This window comes from Oncorhynchus gorbuscha, linkage group LG24, assembly GCF_021184085.1.
Source record: "Oncorhynchus gorbuscha isolate QuinsamMale2020 ecotype Even-year linkage group LG24, OgorEven_v1.0, whole genome shotgun sequence".
NCBI classification, from domain to species: Eukaryota; Metazoa; Chordata; class Actinopteri; order Salmoniformes; family Salmonidae; genus Oncorhynchus; species Oncorhynchus gorbuscha.
The window spans coordinates 47,652,770-47,674,795 of NC_060196.1; the positions used below are offsets into that span (position 1 = coordinate 47,652,770).

Consider the following 22,026-nt stretch of genomic DNA (forward strand, 5'->3'; position numbering starts at 1 on the left):
CTGCATCCAGTTTGCTGAGTAGAGTATTGGAAGCTATTTTGTAAATGACATCGCCGAAGTCGAAGATCGGTAGGATAGTCAGTTTTACGAGGGTATGTTTGGCGGCGTGAGTGAAGGAGGCTTTGTTGCGAAATAGGAAGCCGATTCTAGATGTAATTTTGGATTGGAGATGTTTAATATAAGTCTGGAAGGAGAGTTTACAGTCTAACCAGACACCTAGGTATTTGTAGTGTCCACATATTGTAAGTCAGAACAGTCCAGACTAGTGATGCTATTCGGGCGGGCAGGTGCAGGCAGCGAACGGTTGAAAAGCATGCATTTAGTTTCACTAGGGTTTAAGAGCAGTTGAAGGCCACGGAAGGAGAGTTGTATGGCATTGAAGCTCATTTGGAGGTTAGTTAACACAGTGTCCAAAGAATTCATCAATCGAGTACAAGGGAGAAGCGAAAACCCGCAGACACTCGACCCACAGTGGAATGAGTTTGACTCGTAAACATTGAAGAGATTGCTCACGTCAAAATACATTTTTGGTGCTGTTTTTCTGAAGCTTTCCCATACTTACATTTTTTTTATTACCCACATACCCACTGGGCTGGTTGAATAAATGTTGTTTCCACATCATTTGTATCAACATTCCTTCTGGATCAACATGCTAACATTCCTTCTGGATCAACATGCTAACATTCCTTCTGGATCAACATGTTAACATTCCTTCTGGATCAACATGTTAACATTCCTTCTGGGTCAACATTCTAACATTCCTTCTGGGTCGACATCTTAACATTCCTTCTGGGACAAAGTGTTAACATTACTTCAGGATCAACATGCTCACAGTCTGCATCAACATGCTAACATTCCTCAAGTGTATAGGTAGTCAGATATACTGTATACACACACATGCAGGTTTGTGTACAAACACACACACAAACTCACGCTCACACACGAGACACATACACACGAAGCAACGAGAGCATGTGTGATGGGAATGAGAGATGGAATGAGGAAGACAATATCCAGACTTGTTCATGAAGGTTCAGCCATTGTTCTACTGTTGATGAATCATGTGTTTGTCTCTAAGCTCAACTCACCACCCATCTCTTTAAACCTTTCTCTCGCTCTCTCGCTCTCTCTCTCTTCTATTTTCAGGGAGCAGAAGGACCCAGAGGCCTACCAGGGGTGGCAGTAAGTCCAAAAAATATTAGATGAAATAATGATGAAATACATATTAAATATGATTGCCTCTAGTATGTACTGTATAATGGTCTCTGTAGTCTCCTTCTATCATGTTAATTTGCATCATACTGCTCCTCTACAGGGTCCTCAGGGAATTAGAGGACTTACTGGACCAGTTGGGCCTGCTGGGGACATGGTATACACACACACACACACACACACACACACACACACACACACACACACACACACACACACACACACACACACACACACACACACACACACACACACACACACACACACACACACACACACACACATACATTATACGTGCATCAACACATAAACACACACACACAGCCACAAAGTTCTCATTCTTGTGTGTATGTATTTGCTTTTTACAGGGTCCTAGAGGAGAGGAGGGGCCTCCAGGGCCACAGGGGCCCATGGGTGTAGGTGTTACAGGACCCCAGGTAAGAGATCTGTGTGTGTGTGTGTGTGTGTGTGTGTGTGTGTGTGTGTGTGTGTGTGTGTGTGTGTGTGTGTGTGTGTGTGTGTGTGTGTGTGTGTGTGTGTGTGTGTGTGTGTGTGTGTGTGTGTGTGTGTGTGTGTGTGTGCGTGTGTGTATTAATTCTAGTCAAAGCCATTGACTGATTGCTGCCTCCATACTTATCCCATTCCCAACCCAGGGTAAAGACGGCAAAGGTGGATCCAATGGAATCCCAGGAGCTGATGGAAGAGATGTGAGTGGCGTCACATTGAAAACACAACACACTCACATAGTATTGGAATTGTGTAGTCAGTGTGAATTGTACACCTTTCATAGTACTGTGTAATAGTGTGTGAGCTAAGATCACTAGTTTCTACAGACTCAGAGTCAGTGTTTTTAAAGTTTAAAGATGATTATATTTAGTCTAATAGCTAATGAAAGCCGCCTCAATCCATAACAGAGCCATAGTGTCTCCTGTCGCCCCTCTCTGCTCCTGACTACTTTCCTTGCAAGCTTTATCGTCTGCAATGACAAGGCCACACTAACTCTCTGTGTGTGTGTGTGTGTGTGTGTGTGTGTGTGTGTGTGTGTGTGTGTGTGTGTGTGTGTGTGTGTGTGTGTGTGTGTGTGTGTGTGTGTGTGTGTGTGTGTGTGTGTGTGTGTGTGTGTGTGTGTGTGTGTGTGTGTGTGTGTGTGTGTGTGTGTGTGTGTGTGTTCTGTCTTGCAGGGAACTGACGGAGCCAAGGGGGACAAGGTAAACCTAGCATTTCTGAAGATTAAGAGGTTTGGAGGCAGGGGGTAACAGATGGTAATCACTGGGGATGCTTCACCAGCACACACACACACACACAGACATAGGCAGGTGCTTACACACACACACACACACACACACACACACACACACACACACACACACACACACACACACACACACACACACACACACACACACACACACACACACACACACACACACACACACACACCCTCAAGGCACAGACAGAGTAGCAGAGGAGGTGACAAGTGTGTGGGATCCAAATAGACAAGGGAAGTACAGGAGCTTTAAGAACAGGACTAGGATTATTAATTAGTGCTACCATCAGGCCAACTGAACAGGACTAGGATTATTAATTAGAGCTACCATCAGACCAACTGAACAGGACTAGGATTATTAATTAGTGCTACCATCAAACCAACTGAACAGGACTAGGATTATTAATTAGTGCTACCATCAGACCAACTGAACAGGACTAGGATTATTAATTAGTGCTACCATCAGACCAACTGAACAGGACTAGGATTATTAATTAGAGCTACCATCAGACCAACTGAACAGGACTAGGATTATTAATTAGTGCTACCATCAGACCAACTGAACAGGACTAGGATTATTAATTAGTGCTACCATCAGACCAACTGAACAGGACTAGGATTATTAATTAGTGCTACCATCAGACCAACTGAACAGGACTAGGATTATTAATTAGTGCTACCATCAGACCAACTGAACAGGACTAGGATTATTAATTAGTGCTACCATCAGACCAACTGAACAGGACTAGGATTATTAATTAGTGCTACCATCAGACCAACTGAACAGGACTAGGATTATTGAAATATGAATAAGAAGACACAGTAGCAGAATAAATTCCACGTCAACTTTGTTTCATCACAAAACTGGAGAGCAGCGTCTGTTCTGTGAAGTCCACAAAACATATTGCCTCTAACAAACAGTTACATGACCTATAGCATGTTCAAGCAAGTTATTAATGTTTCCGACATTTTCAGAATACTTAACAACTATTGATTTAGAACCACAGAGAGTTACCAGAAGTCGCTAAGAAAACAGGAGCTGTTTCCGCTAGTCCAGCACCATTTCAACTTCAACATCATCAAATAACCTGAGTTTAGTCTCATACAGTGGCAACTAAAAGATGCCAAAGACAATTTAGTCCAATCAACATGAGCACAATATGAAGTGGCTCACCCTACTTGTAGAGAAAAGCCAATGCCATCCTCCTCTCCTTCATGTTGGCAAAACAGTCTAGTACTCTGTCATATAGTACACGCTTTTAGTTTTCGTTTTGCTTGGCTACCTTGCTAAAATGCTTGCTTGCTAGCCTAACTTCCATTCATTGGCAATGATTAGCCAACTAGTTAACATTAGCCTACATCTAGCTACATGCTGAACTTCCATCCTCTCAGATCAGGGGCACAATGTATGAATTTATGATTGGATCAGAATCACAGTTATAATCATTGGCCAGTACAGAGAATTAGGTCAAAACCAAGTCCAAATCCTTAGTGGCTAATTTAGGAAAGGGCTGATTTTAGCTAGCTGGCTAGCCACTGGAGGAAACAACCCAATGAGATTCAACAATAGACTTATTTTCCATAAATTATATTTTTCTTTTGATGTGGTTGATGTGAAGACAAATCCAAAATGTCTTCCCTTGATACTCACTCAGTTTAGCTCAACTGATTAGCTATTATTTAAACTTTTTTTATCAAGGGAGTCCAAATGCTCGCTGGCTTCCCTTGCATTCAATGTTATGGGCGGCAACAATGTCATACTCTTTTTGACCAAACAGCATTAGATAGGTGGGGTACACATACTGAGACAGAGTGGCTCTGTTTCACTCATTCAGATGCTTTCTCCAGTGAGATACATTCAGCCTCTTGCTAATTGAAGGAAAATGATGAATCACAGAGAGTCAAAATAAATTATTTAGATTTTTGAATGATACATTTATTTTATATATTGTTTTCTGTTTTTTGTTGGTCAATTTTTTTTGGGGGGGGGTATGTCTTCCCATGGCATCCATGAATACACGCCACTGGTTATTTCACAGCTTCTCTGTGTGATCTATGAGAGGTCTGTGTTTTCAGGGTGAACCTGGAGACTGTAACTGTATCAGCCCTCCATACGCAGGAACAGGTGGACCGGTGAGTATGGCTAGGTCAACATGCACACACAGATCCATGCATACAGTACAAACACACATGCCACAACGTGGTCATCTTAAACTTGTTTTGAGTTCAACTTCAGGGTAGTTATCTCTCTGCTGGGGACACACTCACTCACACATACACACACACTCAGCTCTCTTTTAACTGGTTTTGAGTTCATCTGCAGGATTATTTTTCACTGCAAGGTGTCAGTGTTTGTTTTGAACACATATGATCTGCTGATGATGTGCTCTGAATTTGACGACTCTTGCCTTGCAGGGAGCACCAGGAACTATGGGAGGAAACACGTGGCAGGTCTGATCTCTATGTCATCTACTAGCCATGTCTGCCTCTTGGTTTTCTCTTGTGTCATATTGACTGAATATCAACTGAGTATGCGTTTGTTGTTGGAACAATTAGGCTACGAATGGTGCCTGTCAATGCTGTGTGGTTCGCTCAGTGTGTGTGTGTGTGTGTGTGTGTGTGTGTGTGTGTGTGTGTGTGTGTGTGTGTGTGTGTGTGTGTGTGTGTGTGTGTGTGTGTGTGTGTGTGTGTGTGTGTGTGTGTGTGTGTGTGTGTGTGTGTGTGTGTGTGTGTGTGTGTGTGTGTGTGTGTGTGTGTGTGTGTGTGTGTGTTCCAGGGGGCTCCGGGACAACCAGGTCCTCCTGGTCCTCCTGGGCCACAGGGCTTCATCGGCATCACAGGACCCCAGGTAGGAGAGAGGTGGATCAGGGTGGTGGGGTCATGTCAATTAACCCTTTACAACACACTCCTTACTTACCCATTCCTCTTTATCTCTGTACATCTTTAACCTCTCATTCATCAACATGAATGTACCTTGGCTGTTCTATCTCTCTCGCTCATCTCTCTCAATTAAATTTCTATTTAAGTGCTTTATTGGCATGGGAAACATATGTTTACATTGCCAAAGCAAGTGAACTAGATAATAAACAAAAGTGAAATAACAATAAAAAATGTACAGTAAACATTCCAAAAGAATGAAGACATTTCAAATGTAATATTATGTCGATGTACAGTGTTGTAACGATGTGCAAATAGTTCAAGTACAAAAGGGAAAATAAATAAACATACTGTAAATATAGGTTGGATTTACAATGGTGTTTGTTCTTTACTGGTTGCCCTTTTTTGTGGCAACAGGTCACACATCTTGCTGCTGTAATGGCACACTGTGGTATTTCACCCAATAGATATGGGACTTTGTCAAAATTGGATTGTTTTTGAATTATTTGTGGGTCTGTGTAATCTGAGGGAAATATGTGTCTTTAATATGGTCATACATTTGGCAGGAGGTTAGGAAGTGCAGCTCAGTTTCCACCTCATTTTGTGGGCAGTGTGCACATAGCCGGTCTTCTCTTGAGAGCCAGGTCTGCCTACGGTGGCCTCTCGCAATAGCAAGGCCATGCTCACTGAGTCTGTACATAGTCAAAGCTTTCCTTGATTTTGGGTCAGTCACAGTGGTCCGGTATTCTACCACGGTGTACTCTCTGTTTAGGGACAAATAGCATTCTAGTTCGCTCTGTTTTTTTTGTAAATTCTTTCCAATGTGTCAAGTAATAATCTTTTTGTTTCTCATGAAATGGTTGGTTCTAATTGTGTTGCTGTCCTGGGGCTCTGTGGGGTCTGTTTGTGTTTGTGAACAGAGCCCCAGAACCAGCTTGCTTAAGGCGACTCTTCTCCGGGATCATGTCTTGTAGGTGATGGTTTTACTATGGAAGGTTTGGGAATCACTTCCTTTTAGGTGGTTGTAGAATTTAACAGCTCTGTTTTGGATTTGGATGATTATCGGGTATCGGCCTAATTCTGCAGAGTCTCAGTTTGGTGTTTTTCCCATTTTGTGAATTCTTGGCTGGTCAGCGGACCCCAGACCTCACAACCGTAAAGGGCAATGGGTTCTATAACTGATTTGAGTATTTTTAGCCAGATCCTATTGGTATGTCAAATATTATGTTCCTTTTGTTGGCATGGAATACCCTTCTTGCCTTGTCTCTCAGATCGTTCACAGCTTTGTGGAATTTACCTGTGGCGCTGATGTTTAGGCTGAGGTATATATGGTTTTTTGTGTGTTCTAGTAGGGCAAAGGTGTCTAGATGGAATTTTTATTTGTGGTCTTGGCAACTGGACCTTTTTTGAAACACCATTATTTGTGTGTTACTGAGATTTACTGTCAGGGCCCAGGTCTGACAGAATCTGTGCAGAAGATCTAGGTGCTGCTGTAGACCCTCCTTGGTTGGGGACAGAAGCACCAGATCATCAGCAAACAGTAGACATTTGACTTCAGATTCTAGTAGGGTGAGGCCGGGTGTTGCAGACTGTTCTTGTGCCCTCACCAATTTGTTGATATATATGTTGAAGAGGGTGGGGCTTAATCTGATTCCCTGTCTCACCCCCCAGCCCTGTGGAAGGAAATGTGTGTTTTTTTTCTCCAATTTGAACTGCACACTTGTTGTTTGTGTACATAGATTTTATAATGTTGTATGTTTTTCCCCCAACACCACTATCCATCCATTTGAATAGCAGGTCCTCATGCCAAAGTGAGTCAAAAGCTTTTTTTAAATCAACAAAGCATGGGAAGACTTTTTGCCTTTTTTGGTTTGTTTGTTTGTTTGTCAATTAGGGTGTGCAGGGAATACGTGGTCTGTCGTACGGTAATATGGTAAAATGCAAATTTGGTAATTTTCTCAGTACATTGTTTTCACTGAGGAAATGTAAGAGTCTGCTGTTAATCATAATGCAGATGATTTTCCCAAGGTTACTCTTGATGCAAATCCCATGGTAGTTTTTGGGGTCAAATTTGTCTCTACTTTTGTGGATTGAGGTGATCAGTCCTTGGTTCCAAATATTGGGGAATATGCCAGGGCTGAGTATGATATTAAATAGTTTAAGTATAGCCAATTGGAATTTGTGGTCTTTATATTTTATCAATTTATTTAGGATACCATCAACCCCAAAGGCCTTTTTGGGTTGGAGGGTTTTTATTTTGTCTTGTAGTTCATTCAATGTAGTTGGGTATCCAGTGGTTTCTGCTGGTCTTTAATAGTTTATTCTAAGATTTGTATTTGATCATGTACAGTGCCTTAACAAATCAAAAACTTAAAAATTGGGCGTGGAAAATTATTCAGCCCCCTTAAGTTAATACTTTGTAGTGCCACCTTTTGCTGCGATTACAGCTGTAAGTCGCTTGGGGTATGTCTCTATCAGTTTTGCACATCTAGAGACTTACATTTTTTCCCATTCCTCCTTGCAAAACAGCTCGAGCTCAGTGAGGTTGGATGGAGAGCATTTGTGAACAGCAGTTTTCAGTTCTTTCCAAAGATTCTCGATTGGATTCAGGTCTGGACTTTGACTTGGCCATTCTAACACCTGGATATGTTTATTTTTGAACCATTCCATTGTAGATTTTGCTTTATGTTTTGGATCATTGTCTTGTTGGAAGACAAATCTCTGTCCCAGTCTCAGGTCTTTTGCAGACTCCATCAGGTTTTCTTCCAGAATGGTCCTGTATTTGGCTCCATCCATCTTCCCATCAATTTTAACCATCTTCCCTGTCCCTGCTGAAGAAAAGCAGGCCCAAACCATGATGCTGCCACCACCATGTTTGACAGTGGGGATAGTGTGTTCAGGGTGATGAGCTGTGTTACTTTTACGCCAAACATAACGTTTTGCATTGTTGCCAAAAAGTTCAATTTTGGTTTCATCTGACCAGAGCACCTTCTTCCACATGTTTGGTGTGTCTCCCAGGTGGCTTGTGGCAAACTTTAAACAACACTTTTTATGGATATCTTTAAGAAATGGCTTTCTTCTTGCCACTCTTCCATAAAGGCCAGATTTGTGCAATATACGACTGATTGTTGTCCTATGGACAGAGTCTCCCACCTCAGCTGTAGATCTCTGCAGTTCATCCAGAGTGATCATGGGCCTCTTGGCTGCATCTCTGATCAGTCTTCTCCTTGTATGAGCTGAAAGTTTAGAGGGACGGCCAGGTCTTGGTAAATTTGCAGTGGTCTGATACTCCTTCCATTTCAATATTATCGCTTGCACAGTGCTCCTTGGGATGTTTAAAGCTTGGGAAATCTTTTTGTATCCAAATCCGGCTTTAACCTTCTTCACAACAGTATCTCGGACCTGCCTGGTGTGTTCCTTGTTCTTCATGATGCTCTCTGCGCTTTTAACGGACCTCTGAGACTATTACAGTGCTGGTGCATTTATACGGAGACTTGATTATTTAGGTCAACATTGGATCATTCAGAGTTCCTCACTGAACTTCTGGAGAGAGTTTGCTGCACTGAAAATAAAGGGGCTGAATAATTTTGCACGCCCAATTTTTCAGTTTTTGATTTGTTAAAAAAGTTTGAAATATCCAATAAATGTCGTTCCACTTCATGATTGTGTCCCACTTGTTGTTGATTCTTCACAAAAAAATACAGTTTTATATCTTTATGTTTGAAGCCTGAAATGTGGCAAAAGGTCGCAAAGTTCAAGGGGGCCGAATACTTTTGCAAGGCACCGTATATGTTTTTGCTGTTTGTTCTTTGTTATAGAACCAAAAAGATTGGAGAAGTGGTTTATCCATAGATTATATGGATTCTTCAATTAAATTGAACTTATTTCTGATATGCTGTTCTTTCTTTTTCCGTAGTGTATTTCTGTATTGTTTTAGTGATTTACCATAGTGAAGGCGTAGGTTCATGTTTTTTGGTTGGATAGGTTTCTCAATTTCTTTCTTAGGTTTTTGCATTCTTCATCAAACCATTTGTCATTGTTGTTCATTTTCTTAGGCTGTCTGCTTGAAATTTTGGTTGTTTCGGTTTTTTACACCTTCACTAATGCAATGAAACTTTTTGTCTGGGAAATTGTCTAGAAGGGGTTGAATTTTTTGTTGCCTAGATAGATTTCCACACTACTTTGCTTCCATCTATACATTTCTTAATATTATTCAGTTCCTTTGGCTTTGATGCCTCATGATCAAGCATAGCTCTGTTCAAGTAGAGTGTGATCTTGCTGTGATCTGATAAGGGTGTCAGTGGACTGACTGTGAATGCTCTAAGTGACTCTGCGTTGAGGTCAGTGATAAAGTAGTTTACAGCACTACTGCCAAGAGATGAGCTATAGGTGTACCTACCATAGGAGTCCCAGCATCCGACAGAGCTGCAAGAGTTGTTACCCTTTTTGTTGGTTATGTTGTCATAATTGTGTCTAGGGGTGCATATGGGGGAGGGAATCCTGTCACCTCCAGGAAGGTGTTTGTCCCCTGTGTGCTGAGTTTCAGGTTCTTGTCCAGTTCTGGAATTTAGGTCGCCACAGACTAGTACATGTTCCTGGGCCTGAAAATGGTTCATCTCCCCCTCTAGGATGGAGAAGCTGTCATCGTTAAAATATGGGGATTCTATTGGGTGGGTACACGGTTGAAGTTGGAAGTTTAAATACACTTAGGTTGAAGTCATTAAAACTTGTTTTTCAACCACTGCACAAATGTCTTCTTAACAAACTATAGTTTTGGCAAGTTGGTTGGGACGTCTACTGTGTGCATGACACAGGTCATTTTTCCAACAATTGTTTACAGACAGATTCTTGCACTTATAATTCACTGTATCACAATTCCAGTCGGTCAGTAGTTTACATACACAAAGTTGACTGTGCCTTTAAACAGCTTAGAAAATTCCAGAAAATGCTGTCATGGCTTTAGTAGCTTCTGATAGGCTAGTTGACATCATTTGAGTCAATCGGAGGTGTACCTGTGGATGTATTTCAAGGCCTACCTTCAAAATCAGTACCTTTTTACTTGACATCATGGGGAAATCAAAAGAAATCAGCCAAGACCTCAGAAAAGGTTTGGTTCATCCTTGGGAGCAATTTCCAAACGCCTGGATGTGCCATGTTCATCTGTACAAACAATAGTACGCAAGTATAAACACCATGAGACCACGCAGCCGTCATACCGCTCAGGAAGGAGAAGCGTTCTGCCTCCTTTGGATGATCGTTCTTTGGTGGAAATGTGCAAATCAGTCCCAGAACAACAGCAAAGGACCTTGTGAAGATGCTGAAGGAAACAGGTACAAAAGTATCTATATCCACAGTAAAACGAGTCCTATATCGACATAACCTGAAAGGCCGCTCAGCAAGGAAGAAGCCACTGCTCAAAATCCGCCATAAAAAGACAGACAATGATTTGCAACTGCACATGGGGACAAAGATCTTACTTTTTGGAGAAATGTCCTCTGGTCTGATGAAACAAAAATAGAACTGTTTGGCCATTATGACCATCATTATGTCTGGAGGAAAAAGGGGGCGGCCTGCAAGCCGAAGAAAACCATCCCAACCGTGAAGCACGGGGATGGCAGCATCATGTTGTGTGGGTGGTTTGCTGCAGGAGGGACTGGAGCACTTCGCAAAATAGATGGCATCATGAGGGGGGGGAAATTACGTGGATATATTTAAGCAAAATCTCAAGACATCAGTTAAAGTTCAAGTTAAATCTTGGTCGCAAATGGGTCTTCCAAATGGACAATGACCCCAAGCATACTTCCAAAGTTGTAGCAAAATGGCTTAAGGACAACAAAGTCAAGGTATTGGAGTGGCCATCTCAAAGCCCTGACCTCAATCCTATAAAACATTTGTGGGCAGAACTGAAAAACTGTGTGCGAGCAAGGAGGCTGTAACGGCCTTCTTCGTTTGTTGAAAGAGATTCGGACCGAAATGCAGCGTGGTGGTTACTCATGTCTTTAATGAATATACTAGACACACCCCTAATCAACCACAATCCCAGTGCCTACAAAAACCCCAATACGACAATACAATAACCCCATGTCACACCCTGGCCTGAACAAATAATTAAAGAAAACACAAAAATACTAAGACCAAGGCGTGACAGAGGCCTACAAACCTGACTCAGTTAGAAGCTTGTGGAAGACTACCCAAAACTTTTGACCCAAGTTAAAAAATGTAAAGGCAATGCTACCAAATACTAACTGAATGTATGTACACTTCTGACTCACTGGGAATGTGATGAAATAAACATAATAATAATAATAATAATAATTCTCTCTACCATTATTCTGACATTTCATATTCTTAAAATCAAGTGGTGATCCTAACTGACCTAAGACAGGGAATTTTTACAAGGATTAAATGTCAGGAATTGTGACAAACTGAGTTTAAATGTAGTTGGCTAAGGTGTATGTAAACTTCCGACTTCAACTGTATGTAGCACACATGAGAACACCTTTCTCTGTTGAGATAATTTCCTTATTAATTTCTAGCCAGATGTAAAATGTTCCTGTTTTGACTAATTTTATAGAGTGGGTTAGATCTGCTCTATACCGAATTAGCAAACCGCCTGAGTCTCTTACCTGTTTCACACCTGGTAGTTTGGTAGATCGGACTACCAGCTCTCTGTAACCTAGAGGGAAACCAGTGGGTCTGTCTCCTTTATACCATGTTTCTTGAAGTATGACAATGTCTGTATTTCCAATTTCTTTGTTGAAGTCTGGGTTCCTGGTCTTTAGGCCAAAGGCAACTTTGTGTTCCATAGTGTCTAGTGCTGTTCTTGTCACGGTAGGTGTGAGCGGTAGATGTGAGCAGAATATGTATCTCTCTCTCTTTTTATCTCACTCATTCTTCTGTCCCTGCCTCTGTTTCCTTTATCTCTCTCTCTCTCTCTCTCTCTCTCTCTCTCTCTCTCTCTCTCTCTCTCTCTCTCTCTCTCTCTCTCTCTGTCTCTCTCTCTCTCTCTCTCTCTCTCTCTCTCTCTCTCTCTCTCTCTCTCTCTCTCTCTCTCTCTCTCTCTGTCTCTCTCTCTCTCTCTCTCTCTCTCTCTCTTTTCTCTCTCTCTCTCTCTCTCTCTCTCTCTTTCTCTCTCTCTCTCTCTCTCTCTCTCTCTCTCTCTCTCTCTCTCTCTTTTCTCTCTCTCTCTCTCTCTCTCTCTCTCTCTCTCTCTCTCTCTCTCTCTCTCTCTCTCTCTCTCTCTCTCTCTCTCTCTCTCTCTCTCTCTAACACTCTCTCTCTCTCTCTCTCTTCTGTTCGCCACTCTATTGTTCTCACTCTTGTTCTTCATTCCTCCTCCACACTATGTTTCTCTCCTCCTGCTAACTCTTTTCTATTCCACCTTCCACTCATTTCCTTTTCAGGTTTGGCTTGGACATTGGGTTCTAGCTTGGGCAGCTTGAGGTCGTGGCTAATGCAACTCTAAATGCAAATTAATGCAGAACTAAAATAGCAAATTATTTTGTTAATCTTAAATTCTTAATGTAAACATGTTACACAATAGCAAAAGTAAATATGCAAGTACATAAAGAACTATTGCATAAATGCAATAACATTTAAAGTCAACTGTATTCATGTAATGAAGCTCTATGCTATTGTTAACCTTGTGGGCTGGAAATATATATAGAGAGTCTTTGTATATAGTATATAGGGTCTTTGTATATAGTATATAGAGTCTTTGTTAAATCACAGCCCTGCTTTAAACATTCACTAACTCTTGTGGGATGCTTTGGGAATGTTAACTATTTCTATCAACATATGATACATTGGGATTGTTGGGAATATTGATGACACTTCATTTGAAGGTTTGGTTATAAACTCCTTATGCATAATTAAATAGTTATTTTAGCATTAGTACAATTATTATTCATTAAAAACCTTCAAATAAAGTTTTTTTCAATAATATTTCCTCAGATTTTGTGGGAAATGTTAAATCTAAACTAATTCTCAACAACATTTTACACATTTAAACCAGGCTAATGGGAAACGAAGATGTAATATTGGTTCATGAAGACCAGGCTGAGTTCACTGTGTAAGAAAATAGATTTTGATTTGTCTGAATATGATGTTCATGTCTTCATCAAGCACTGAACAATTTTGTGTGCAGGAATCAAATATCAAATATCCTGTTCAAATCAAAGCACTTTAAAAATATATATTGTTTGACCTCTTACACAGTGATCCCTGCATGCTATTCAATCTGGTGTTTACAAAATAATCAAACTATTTCAACCAAACATGAATCAAACTATTTAATTTCATTTAAATAGTACTTTAAAAACTAAACAGTGGAATCAAAAGAGTCTGAACATAAACCAGGAAATACTGGTGATTGGTTGTTCCTACAACCTCGAACCTGTAACCCCCCCTGACCATTGGTAGAGAGGGATGTGGCAAGCCTGTGATAGGCTAAAACCAGTTGAATCTCAGTTCCTTCTTTCAGGGTAACCCTGGCAACGACGGGGTACCAGGGCAGCCGGGTCTGCCTGGGAGAACTGTAAGTAATAAGACAGAAGAGTTGGAGTCACTTCCATTTCAATTCAGACACATCGGAAAGTGATTCAAAAATCAAATTCCAGAATTGTGAAAAACCATATCAATGAATAACAATGACATTTTCTGATTCTAGAATTGGAATTCATTAGCTGAATTGTCTAAATTGAAATGGATTTGACCGCAACCCATGCCAGACAGAGGAGACGGGGCTAGATGAGTGCTGCAGCTTTGTGATTGGACGGTGCAGGGAGGGAGGAGCCTGGTTGGGTTGTAGGTCTGTGTTGTGAGTGGAGCACTCTGGCAGAATTTCATTGAGGATCTCTAGACTTTGGACATAACTATACAGTAGACACACCACGACTTAGTGGCAGCTAGAACAATGAACCCACTCAGCTCAAAGACTTTTAGTGTTGAAATGCACTTTCTGCCTTTCAGAAGGACTTTTACCATTGATTTGTGCCTCAAAAGCACGTACACACACACACACACATTGTTGGCGTAGTTTCATAAATGCAGTGTGTGAGTGTGTGAGTATGTGAGTGCAGCCATTAGTTTGAGTCGAAGAGCTTTGCTGTACTCTGTTGTCCAGCCTTGTTATGCTGAGTACAGTAAGAGCCTGTAGGTCTTCTGTTGAGAGGACTGCACTATGAGGTCTATTTTCCATATAGCTGGCATCCAGTTCAGCCGCCTGCCACATATACACACACACACACACACACACACACACACACACACACACACACACACACACACACACACACACACACACACACACACACACACACACACACACACACACACACACACACACACACACACACACACACACACACACACACACACACACACACATACTCACATACACACTCACTAAGTGCTCCAGTCCTAACAGTAGACAGACATACTGACCCACCAGCTCCTCTCTAGCTCCATGGCCCTGCCTGCATGTTATATGTCAATGGATTTAAATGCCTAAAACAGACTATTAAAACATTTCATTCTTAGATAAATTCTTAATTCACTCTTATCTTAATCTTAGCTAATAAAAACATATCCTTAAAACCACAAAACATTATTAGAAACATAATTTAACAGACGAGTTTGTTGAATACAAATGAATCCATTTAAAAAGGATAAAAGAACAATTTAGCAAAAGTAAAGGATATTTAAATAGGAGTATATTGAAAGTATAAAGTAAATATCATTGACATATAATGATTCTTCTCTCTGAGACATCCTGTTAATGCACACAGCCTGAGTTTAATAAACCTCATGAGCTGCATCATGCAGAGGCTCAAATGAGCTCTTCTGGCTAATAACAACCGTTTGAACAGAGCCAACACATTTTGAAACCAGGCTAAGTGCAATTCACAGGTTCTCTCACTCTGGGAAGGGCGCCACTGCTCAAATGTGGCAGAATTGTACTGTGAGTAGGTTTCCTGGTATGATTGGAGTGGTACGAATGCTTCAGACCACCCATGCAGGTAAATCAATCAACTTTCAAACTCCCAACAATGATCCCAATAAATGCCTGGCTTTGAATATCAACGTGTTTTGAAGGACTTGCAAAACCTTGTGATTTTTAATGTTTTGTGTCTCCTTGGGCAAATCCTAAATGGCACCCTATTCCCTCTAGTGGCCTATGTGACTCTGGCCAAAAGTAATACACTACACAGGGAATTAAGTGCTATTTGGGACTTCTGAATGGGTCGTTCATTGAATTTGGACTGTACTGCAGTTCAACACTGTTTGCACTTTGTTGCATCCAATGTGCAGAAGTCAACTGTACTTATAAATTGTAATTGTATTCCAACATTCTACTGTAGAAGGATGAAGTTGCCCCTAGACGCTGATCTAAGATCAGTTTTACATTGGCGGCTCCCTAGTGGTTATGGATAAACTGATTCGGATAAACTGATTTTTTTATCAGTTTCCAAGGGCAAAATCTACTTGGAGCCCCCCCCCCCCCCCACCCTCCCTTTCCTTTACATTTTACTCTCCTCTCCCCCCCCCCCCACCCTTCCTCAGCATCTGAGGCTGCCTCAGGATGAGGACCCCAGTCGAGGAGATGGAAAGGTAAGACAAGAGGTAGAGAGGTGCACTCTGGGAAATAGGGTTCTCTAGTACTGCTCTTGGATTTATATGCATGAGCTGGACTGATGTGATTATACATAACACAAACATGCATGAACTGTGTCCATGCAGTGTACATTGAGCTCACACACTTCATGTCATCATAGTGTGTGTGTCCTCTGCTGCAGAAGGTGTGTGAGGACTGCTCCAAGGGCTTGCCAGGGGTACCAGGCATGGCGGGCACCAAGGGAGAGAAAGGAGACGAGGGCAAGACTGGCATAGGCCATGCTTCCGACGGCTGTGAGAGGGTGAGAGGCTGGGGGTGAGGGGTGTATTGGTGTGGGGCATGGGGGAGAGTGGTGAGGGGTGTATTGGTGGGGGGCATGGGGGAGAGTGGTGAGGGGTGTATTGGTGGGGGGCATGGGGGAGAGTGGTGAGGGGTGTATTGGTGGGGGGCATGGGGGAGAGTGGTGAGGGGTGTATTGGTGGGGGGCATGGGGGAGAGTGGTGAGGGGTGTATTGATGGGGGGCATGGGGGAGAGTGGTGAGGGGTGTATTGGTGGGGGGCATGGGGGAGAGTGGTGAGGGGGGCATATATATTGTTGGCTGGTTAGAACGAGACTGTAGAATCATGGAAATTCTAGTGGATTCTTCTGGGTTCATGAATCTACATCATTCTTCTGGGTTCATTTTATTTATTTATTTCACCTTTATTTAACCAGGTAGTCCAGTTGAGAACAACTTCTCATTTACTAATGTGACCTGGCAAAGTTTGAGCAAAGCAGTGTGACACAAACAACAACACAGAGTTACACATGAAATAAACAAACATACAGTCAATAACACAATAAATCTACATGATTTACATGATTCTTCATTGATTCATGAATCATAAGAATCAATAACACTCTCAGTTTTGGTTCTGATTTTGACCCAATCCATCTGAAGCTTTGCCTAGGCAGAGTCATCGTTCTGACCTATGACCTCTTTGTGTTTGTTACAGTGTTTCCTAAACCAAAGGCTGCAGGGGGAGGAGGCTGCACAGGCTCCTGTACGTCCACACAGTCTTTAACTATCCAACTCTCACACTCACACACACACACACACACACGCACACACACACACACACACACACACACACACACACACACACACACACACACACACACACACACACACACACACACACACACACACACACACACACACACACACACACACACACACACACACACACACACTGATTCATAGATTTATTTATCTATTTTTCTATGTAGACCACCACCAACACCGATGGAGCTAATGGAGGCTGCTCCGGACCAGGAACACCAGGCCACCCAGGAATACCAGGAGCACCTGGAATAACGGGAGAGACGGTAAGTGTGTTTGTGTGTGTTTGTTTGTTTATTTGTGTGTGTGTTTGTTTGTGAGTGTAGTGAAATATAACAAGTTGTGTGTTATTAGCGTGTTGAATCTCTAACAGGAAGTGCCTTTCTGCCTACATTTCCCAGGGTCCTCAGGGGCAAAGGGGACAGGCTGGAGTACCAGGAAATATGGTGAGCTCAAAACCAGAGATTTTAAGGCATTATAACTCTTCATAAGGCTATATAGAGACATTATTAGCCAGCACAACAGAGTCAAAGCATGGTGTCTGTAAGGAGAACTGGGTTGACTACCATAGCTAGAGGCAGGAGTTTTACCTGACCATACCGTACTAGATCAGGAAAAACTCCTGCCCCAAAGCAGACTTTCTGAGCTTTTGTTCTGTCTTGACTGGTTTCCTCTTCCTCTAATGGCTCTCCTACTTACTTTGTGCTTTACTGAATTTGAATTGACCACAGATGTTCTTCTGTTTATAGAGTGACTGTTACAGTGGAATGGCAACGTCTATTTGGGAAGCACCTCTCTTTCTGTGCTACATGGACACTACCTAAAGGCTACATTTCTGTCACTAGTACTTATTCCATGTCATTTTTTGGGCCGTGTTCAACTACTTGAAAATGTGTCTTTCTTCATTTTCTTGGAAGGAGTCACCGAACTGATCATGACTATGTAGCCTATCTGCCGCCTTGCTTTCACCTATCCCACTGTGTTAGATCAGTGCTTACTTCCTGGAAGGCTGCGTTTCTAGTGTTGGGCCATGGCCATAGTGTTTACGTGGCCTGTGTTTCTTATAAAGCTTCATCAGTGAAGGATCATGCAGAGTAAAGCAACTTCATGTTGATTCTTGAAATGTGAGGTCATAGACCACTCTAGTGGTAGATCTTAGAACTACATAGGTCTTGAATTAAATTAGGTTACTTCCCAAATATCCACCCTTCTCTCAAAGTTTGCACTTCCCATCGTGGATTTACCAATTGTGGAAACTCCCTCCAGCCAATGATTACACCAATCCAATGCTTTTAAATCAATATCAGGAAGTGTGCACACTTTTGCAGAATGGAGGAGAATAGAGATAGATGTGTTGCGCAACTATGGGGCTAAACAGACAGTTGGCTTAGATTGTTGACAACGAGTAGTCTATATTTAGTCTCAAAATATTTATTGAAAACATACATAGATTTGCACAAATTTGAACTTGTTGTCTCTCAAATATATTGTTACAGTTGATGGTTAGTTACCTAGTGAATTTTAGCCATATTAGCATAGACGTGACATCAGTCAAAACACCTCAAAAAAAGACATAGTATCAATAACAAGATACAAGGAGCTGAAACGAGCCACTTACGATTCCCCTCATGGCAGCTTCTTGTCATTGTAGCTAGCTATCTGACCGTTCAGAATCACAACGCCACACGGCCTCATCGATGCACGCTTATCATTTTGGTGAAGTTGTCAGCCAACTCGTCTATACAGCCAATTTCCACCATATCCATGAGTATCTCTTCAGCCAATTAGAGTAGTACCGTAACAGGCTAAGGGTCAGTGTTGCTGTTTACAATGCTGAGCTTAGAAGAGTTGTTTTAGTTGTCCCTCTCATTGCCTGTTTCTCTACAGGGTCCTCCTGGTTTTCCTGGTCCTCAAGGCTCATCTGGACTTACTGTGAGTTTACTACATGTATATACTGTACTATACTATACTGTGTGTGTTTGTGTCTGTCTCTCCATATCTTTCTTCTGCTTTCAAACTGTAAGAGATGGAGAACTATTCTGAAAAGGAATGAATCCAAAATGGAAAAGTCAAATAAAAGTGTTTAGAACATCTTGGTGCCTGAAAAGATCTGTACATAAATGAAAGGTGAAAACAAAACACCAACATTTCAGGCCTCAGGCCATCGTCAGTGTAAATTGTCAGCACACACAGCTGTCTTCTATTTCAAGGATAATTGCATACTTTGAAACTCCATCAACACTGTGCGTGAGTGTTGAATCCCTTTAAATCAGCAGGAGGGGGTGCTCATAGTGATGTGGCTCTGCCATCTCCATCTCTCCAGCTCTTTAATGAAAGTTATTTCAGATGAGGAAACCATTCTATTGTCTTACCAGTTGTTCAATTATTTCCCCTGTCTAAGTGATGGAGAGTGGTAGTGCCATGCAGAGAACACGCCAACCCCCCTTATATCATTCCATTGTTTTAGCGAATGGAAGTCAGTAATGGTTGAACGGTGCGAGCCCAGCATGGAATCCATTTTGAAACGTTAAGCAGTGTTAATTCCAGGTGTGTGTGTGTGTGTGTGTGTGTGTGTGTGTGTGTGTGTGTGTGTGTGTGTGTGTGTGTGTGTGTGTGTGTGTGTGTGTGTGTGTGTGTGTGTGTGTGTGTGTGTGTGTGTGTGTGTGTGTGTGTGTGTGTGTGTGTGTGTGTGTGTGTGTGTGTGTGTGTGCGCGTCTCTTCTGCACTCCGCTTTGTATAATTTTCTCTGATTGAATAGTAGCAGCTGCGAAACATTTTTCATCGTAATGAAACTCAGCTAAATTGATAAGACATTGAACTGAATCTATAACAGGGATTTGAATAGCTTTACGCTGTCAGTAGCCTTGTATATTAGAGGGGAGAGAGAGAGAACAGATGTGGAGACAAAGAGGCGTAAGGAAGATAGAAATGGGGACAGAAAGTGAGAGAGAAGAAGGATAGCTAGAGAGAGAGAGCAATGCAGAGAGCCGTCGTCTGAAATACATTGACTGCATTATGAAAATCAATACAATCCATAATGAATGAATTCTCTGGCTGGTTTGAGGAGAGAGTTGCTGACTCTGAGGGTATCAGTGTGGTTTGGTCATGGTCATGGTCATGGAACTACATCGCATGCATTGACTCCTCATAGAGAGAGTAGCAGGTCCCAGAACAGGAGATAAAGTCACATTCCACAAATGGAAAGAAGCCTTTGCTGCTGTCTCCCTCATGATGTATTGACTGGTCTTGTCCTTGGATTGTGTGCGTGTGTGTGTGTGTGTGTGTGTGTGTGTGTGTGTGTGTGTGTGTGTGTGTGTGTGTGTGTGTGTGTGTGTGTGTGTGTGTGTGTGTGTGTGTGTGTGTGTGTGTGTGTGTGTGTGTGTGTGTGTGTGTGTGTGTGTGTGTGTGTGTGTGTGTGTGTGTGTGTGTGTGTGTGTGTGTGTAGGCCAGGGTATTGCTTTCTACCTCTGCAGTGTTTATAAGTATGAATAGAGATTTAATTTAGTGTTCCACTTTTCCTCTCCCAGGGAGTATGGGGATATGTAACTACATTGCTGAGATGATGGAGATAGCTCTCATTCTAAACTTATAGTCCTCAAATCGCCTTTCTTTTATGATCTCTTCTGTTTCTTTTCTCATTTCTTCACTGTCTTTGTTCCATCTCCTCATTTTTCCTTCCCTCTCCTCTCTCCCTCTCTAATCTTCTGTCCTCCCTCTTCACCTCTCACCTCTCGCTCATCTACTCACCTCTCCCTCGCTCCGTCCCTCCTCTCCCCACCTTTCACCCTCTCTCCTTCTCTCCTCACCTTTCTCCCTCTCTCATCACTTCTCTCCCTATCTAATCTTCTGTCCTCCCTCTTCACCTCTCACCTCTCCCTCGCTCCGTCCCTCCTCTCTTCACCTCTCCCTCGCTTCGTCCCTCCTCTCCCCACCGCTCCCTCGCTCCGTCCCTCCTCTCCTCACCTCTCCCTCGCTCCGTCCCTCCTCTCCCCACCTCTCCCTCGCTCCGTCCCTCCTCTCTTCACCTCTCCCTCGCTCTGTTCCTCCTCTCCCCACCTCACCCTCGCTCCATCGCCCCTCTCTTCACCTCTCCCTCGCTCCGTCCCTCCTCTCCCCACCTCTCCCTCGCTCCGTCCCTCCTCTCTTCACCTCTCCCTCACTCCGTCCCTCCTCTCCCCACCTCTCCCTCGCTCCGTCCCTCCTCTCCTCACCTCTCCCTCCCTCCGTCCCTCCTCTCCTCACCTCTCCCTTGCTCCGTCCCTCCTCTCCCCACCTTTCGCCCTCTCTCCTTCTCTCCTCACCTTTCTCCCTCTCTCATCACCTCTCTTCCTCTCTCCATCCATCCTCTCTCCTGTCCAGGGTCAGCAGGGTGAGAGAGGAACAGCAGGACCACCAGGTGTGAAGGGTGAAACGGTGAGTCATGGCTACCCTCATCAATACATGTTAGATCAAGTTTGATTAGATACATTATTTATACTTCTTTATGGTGTTTCTCAGGGCCCTCCAGGGACTAATGGATACCCAGGTTCTATGGGACCACCTGGGCTTCCTGTAAGATACATCAACTTCCTGTTTCATCACATTTATATGAATATTAATGATCATATTGAACATATTGATTGACTGACTGACTGGTTGATTGACAGGGCCTGAAGGGCGAGAGAGGGACACCAGGCGGTGTGGGAACGAAGGGAGAATCGGTAAACATGAACAAACACAGTTGTTAAACACTTTACATGTGATGTGGGTTTCACTTCATTTGGATAGTCTAAGAAACCTATGGTATTTTAACAGATTATCTGTAGCAGTTGACATGTCAGATAGTGAGTAGATAACTATGTGTTTGTTGGGTTCTAATTTATTACTACAGTGAGTGTGAGATTGTGTCCTAACCCAGTCCTCTCTCCTATAGGGTCCACCAGGCAACCCAGGATACCAGGGAAAGGCTGGAG

At 42.6% G+C, this 22,026-nt stretch overlaps 1 protein-coding gene across 1 annotated transcript in view; it reads left to right on the forward strand.

Annotated features, from left to right (window-relative positions):
* Positions 1-22,026, forward strand: part of LOC124012255 (collagen alpha-1(XVI) chain-like) — a 140,747-nt gene that overhangs the window by 105,084 nt on the left and 13,637 nt on the right. The window contains exons 33-51 of the mRNA XM_046325728.1: positions 1,147-1,182; positions 1,316-1,369; positions 1,581-1,649; positions 1,866-1,919; positions 2,394-2,420; positions 4,556-4,612; positions 4,895-4,930; positions 5,256-5,327; positions 13,839-13,892; positions 15,920-15,967; positions 16,153-16,272; positions 16,968-17,015; positions 17,242-17,340; positions 17,476-17,520; positions 18,962-19,006; positions 21,434-21,487; positions 21,572-21,625; positions 21,721-21,774; positions 21,987-22,026. The exon at positions 21,987-22,026 is cut by the window's right edge and continues 5 nt beyond it. Coding sequence (XP_046181684.1) covers positions 1,147-1,182; positions 1,316-1,369; positions 1,581-1,649; positions 1,866-1,919; positions 2,394-2,420; positions 4,556-4,612; positions 4,895-4,930; positions 5,256-5,327; positions 13,839-13,892; positions 15,920-15,967; positions 16,153-16,272; positions 16,968-17,015; positions 17,242-17,340; positions 17,476-17,520; positions 18,962-19,006; positions 21,434-21,487; positions 21,572-21,625; positions 21,721-21,774; positions 21,987-22,026 — 1,066 coding nt within the window. The remainder of the gene's footprint in view (positions 1-1,146; positions 1,183-1,315; positions 1,370-1,580; positions 1,650-1,865; positions 1,920-2,393; positions 2,421-4,555; positions 4,613-4,894; positions 4,931-5,255; positions 5,328-13,838; positions 13,893-15,919; positions 15,968-16,152; positions 16,273-16,967; positions 17,016-17,241; positions 17,341-17,475; positions 17,521-18,961; positions 19,007-21,433; positions 21,488-21,571; positions 21,626-21,720; positions 21,775-21,986) is intronic.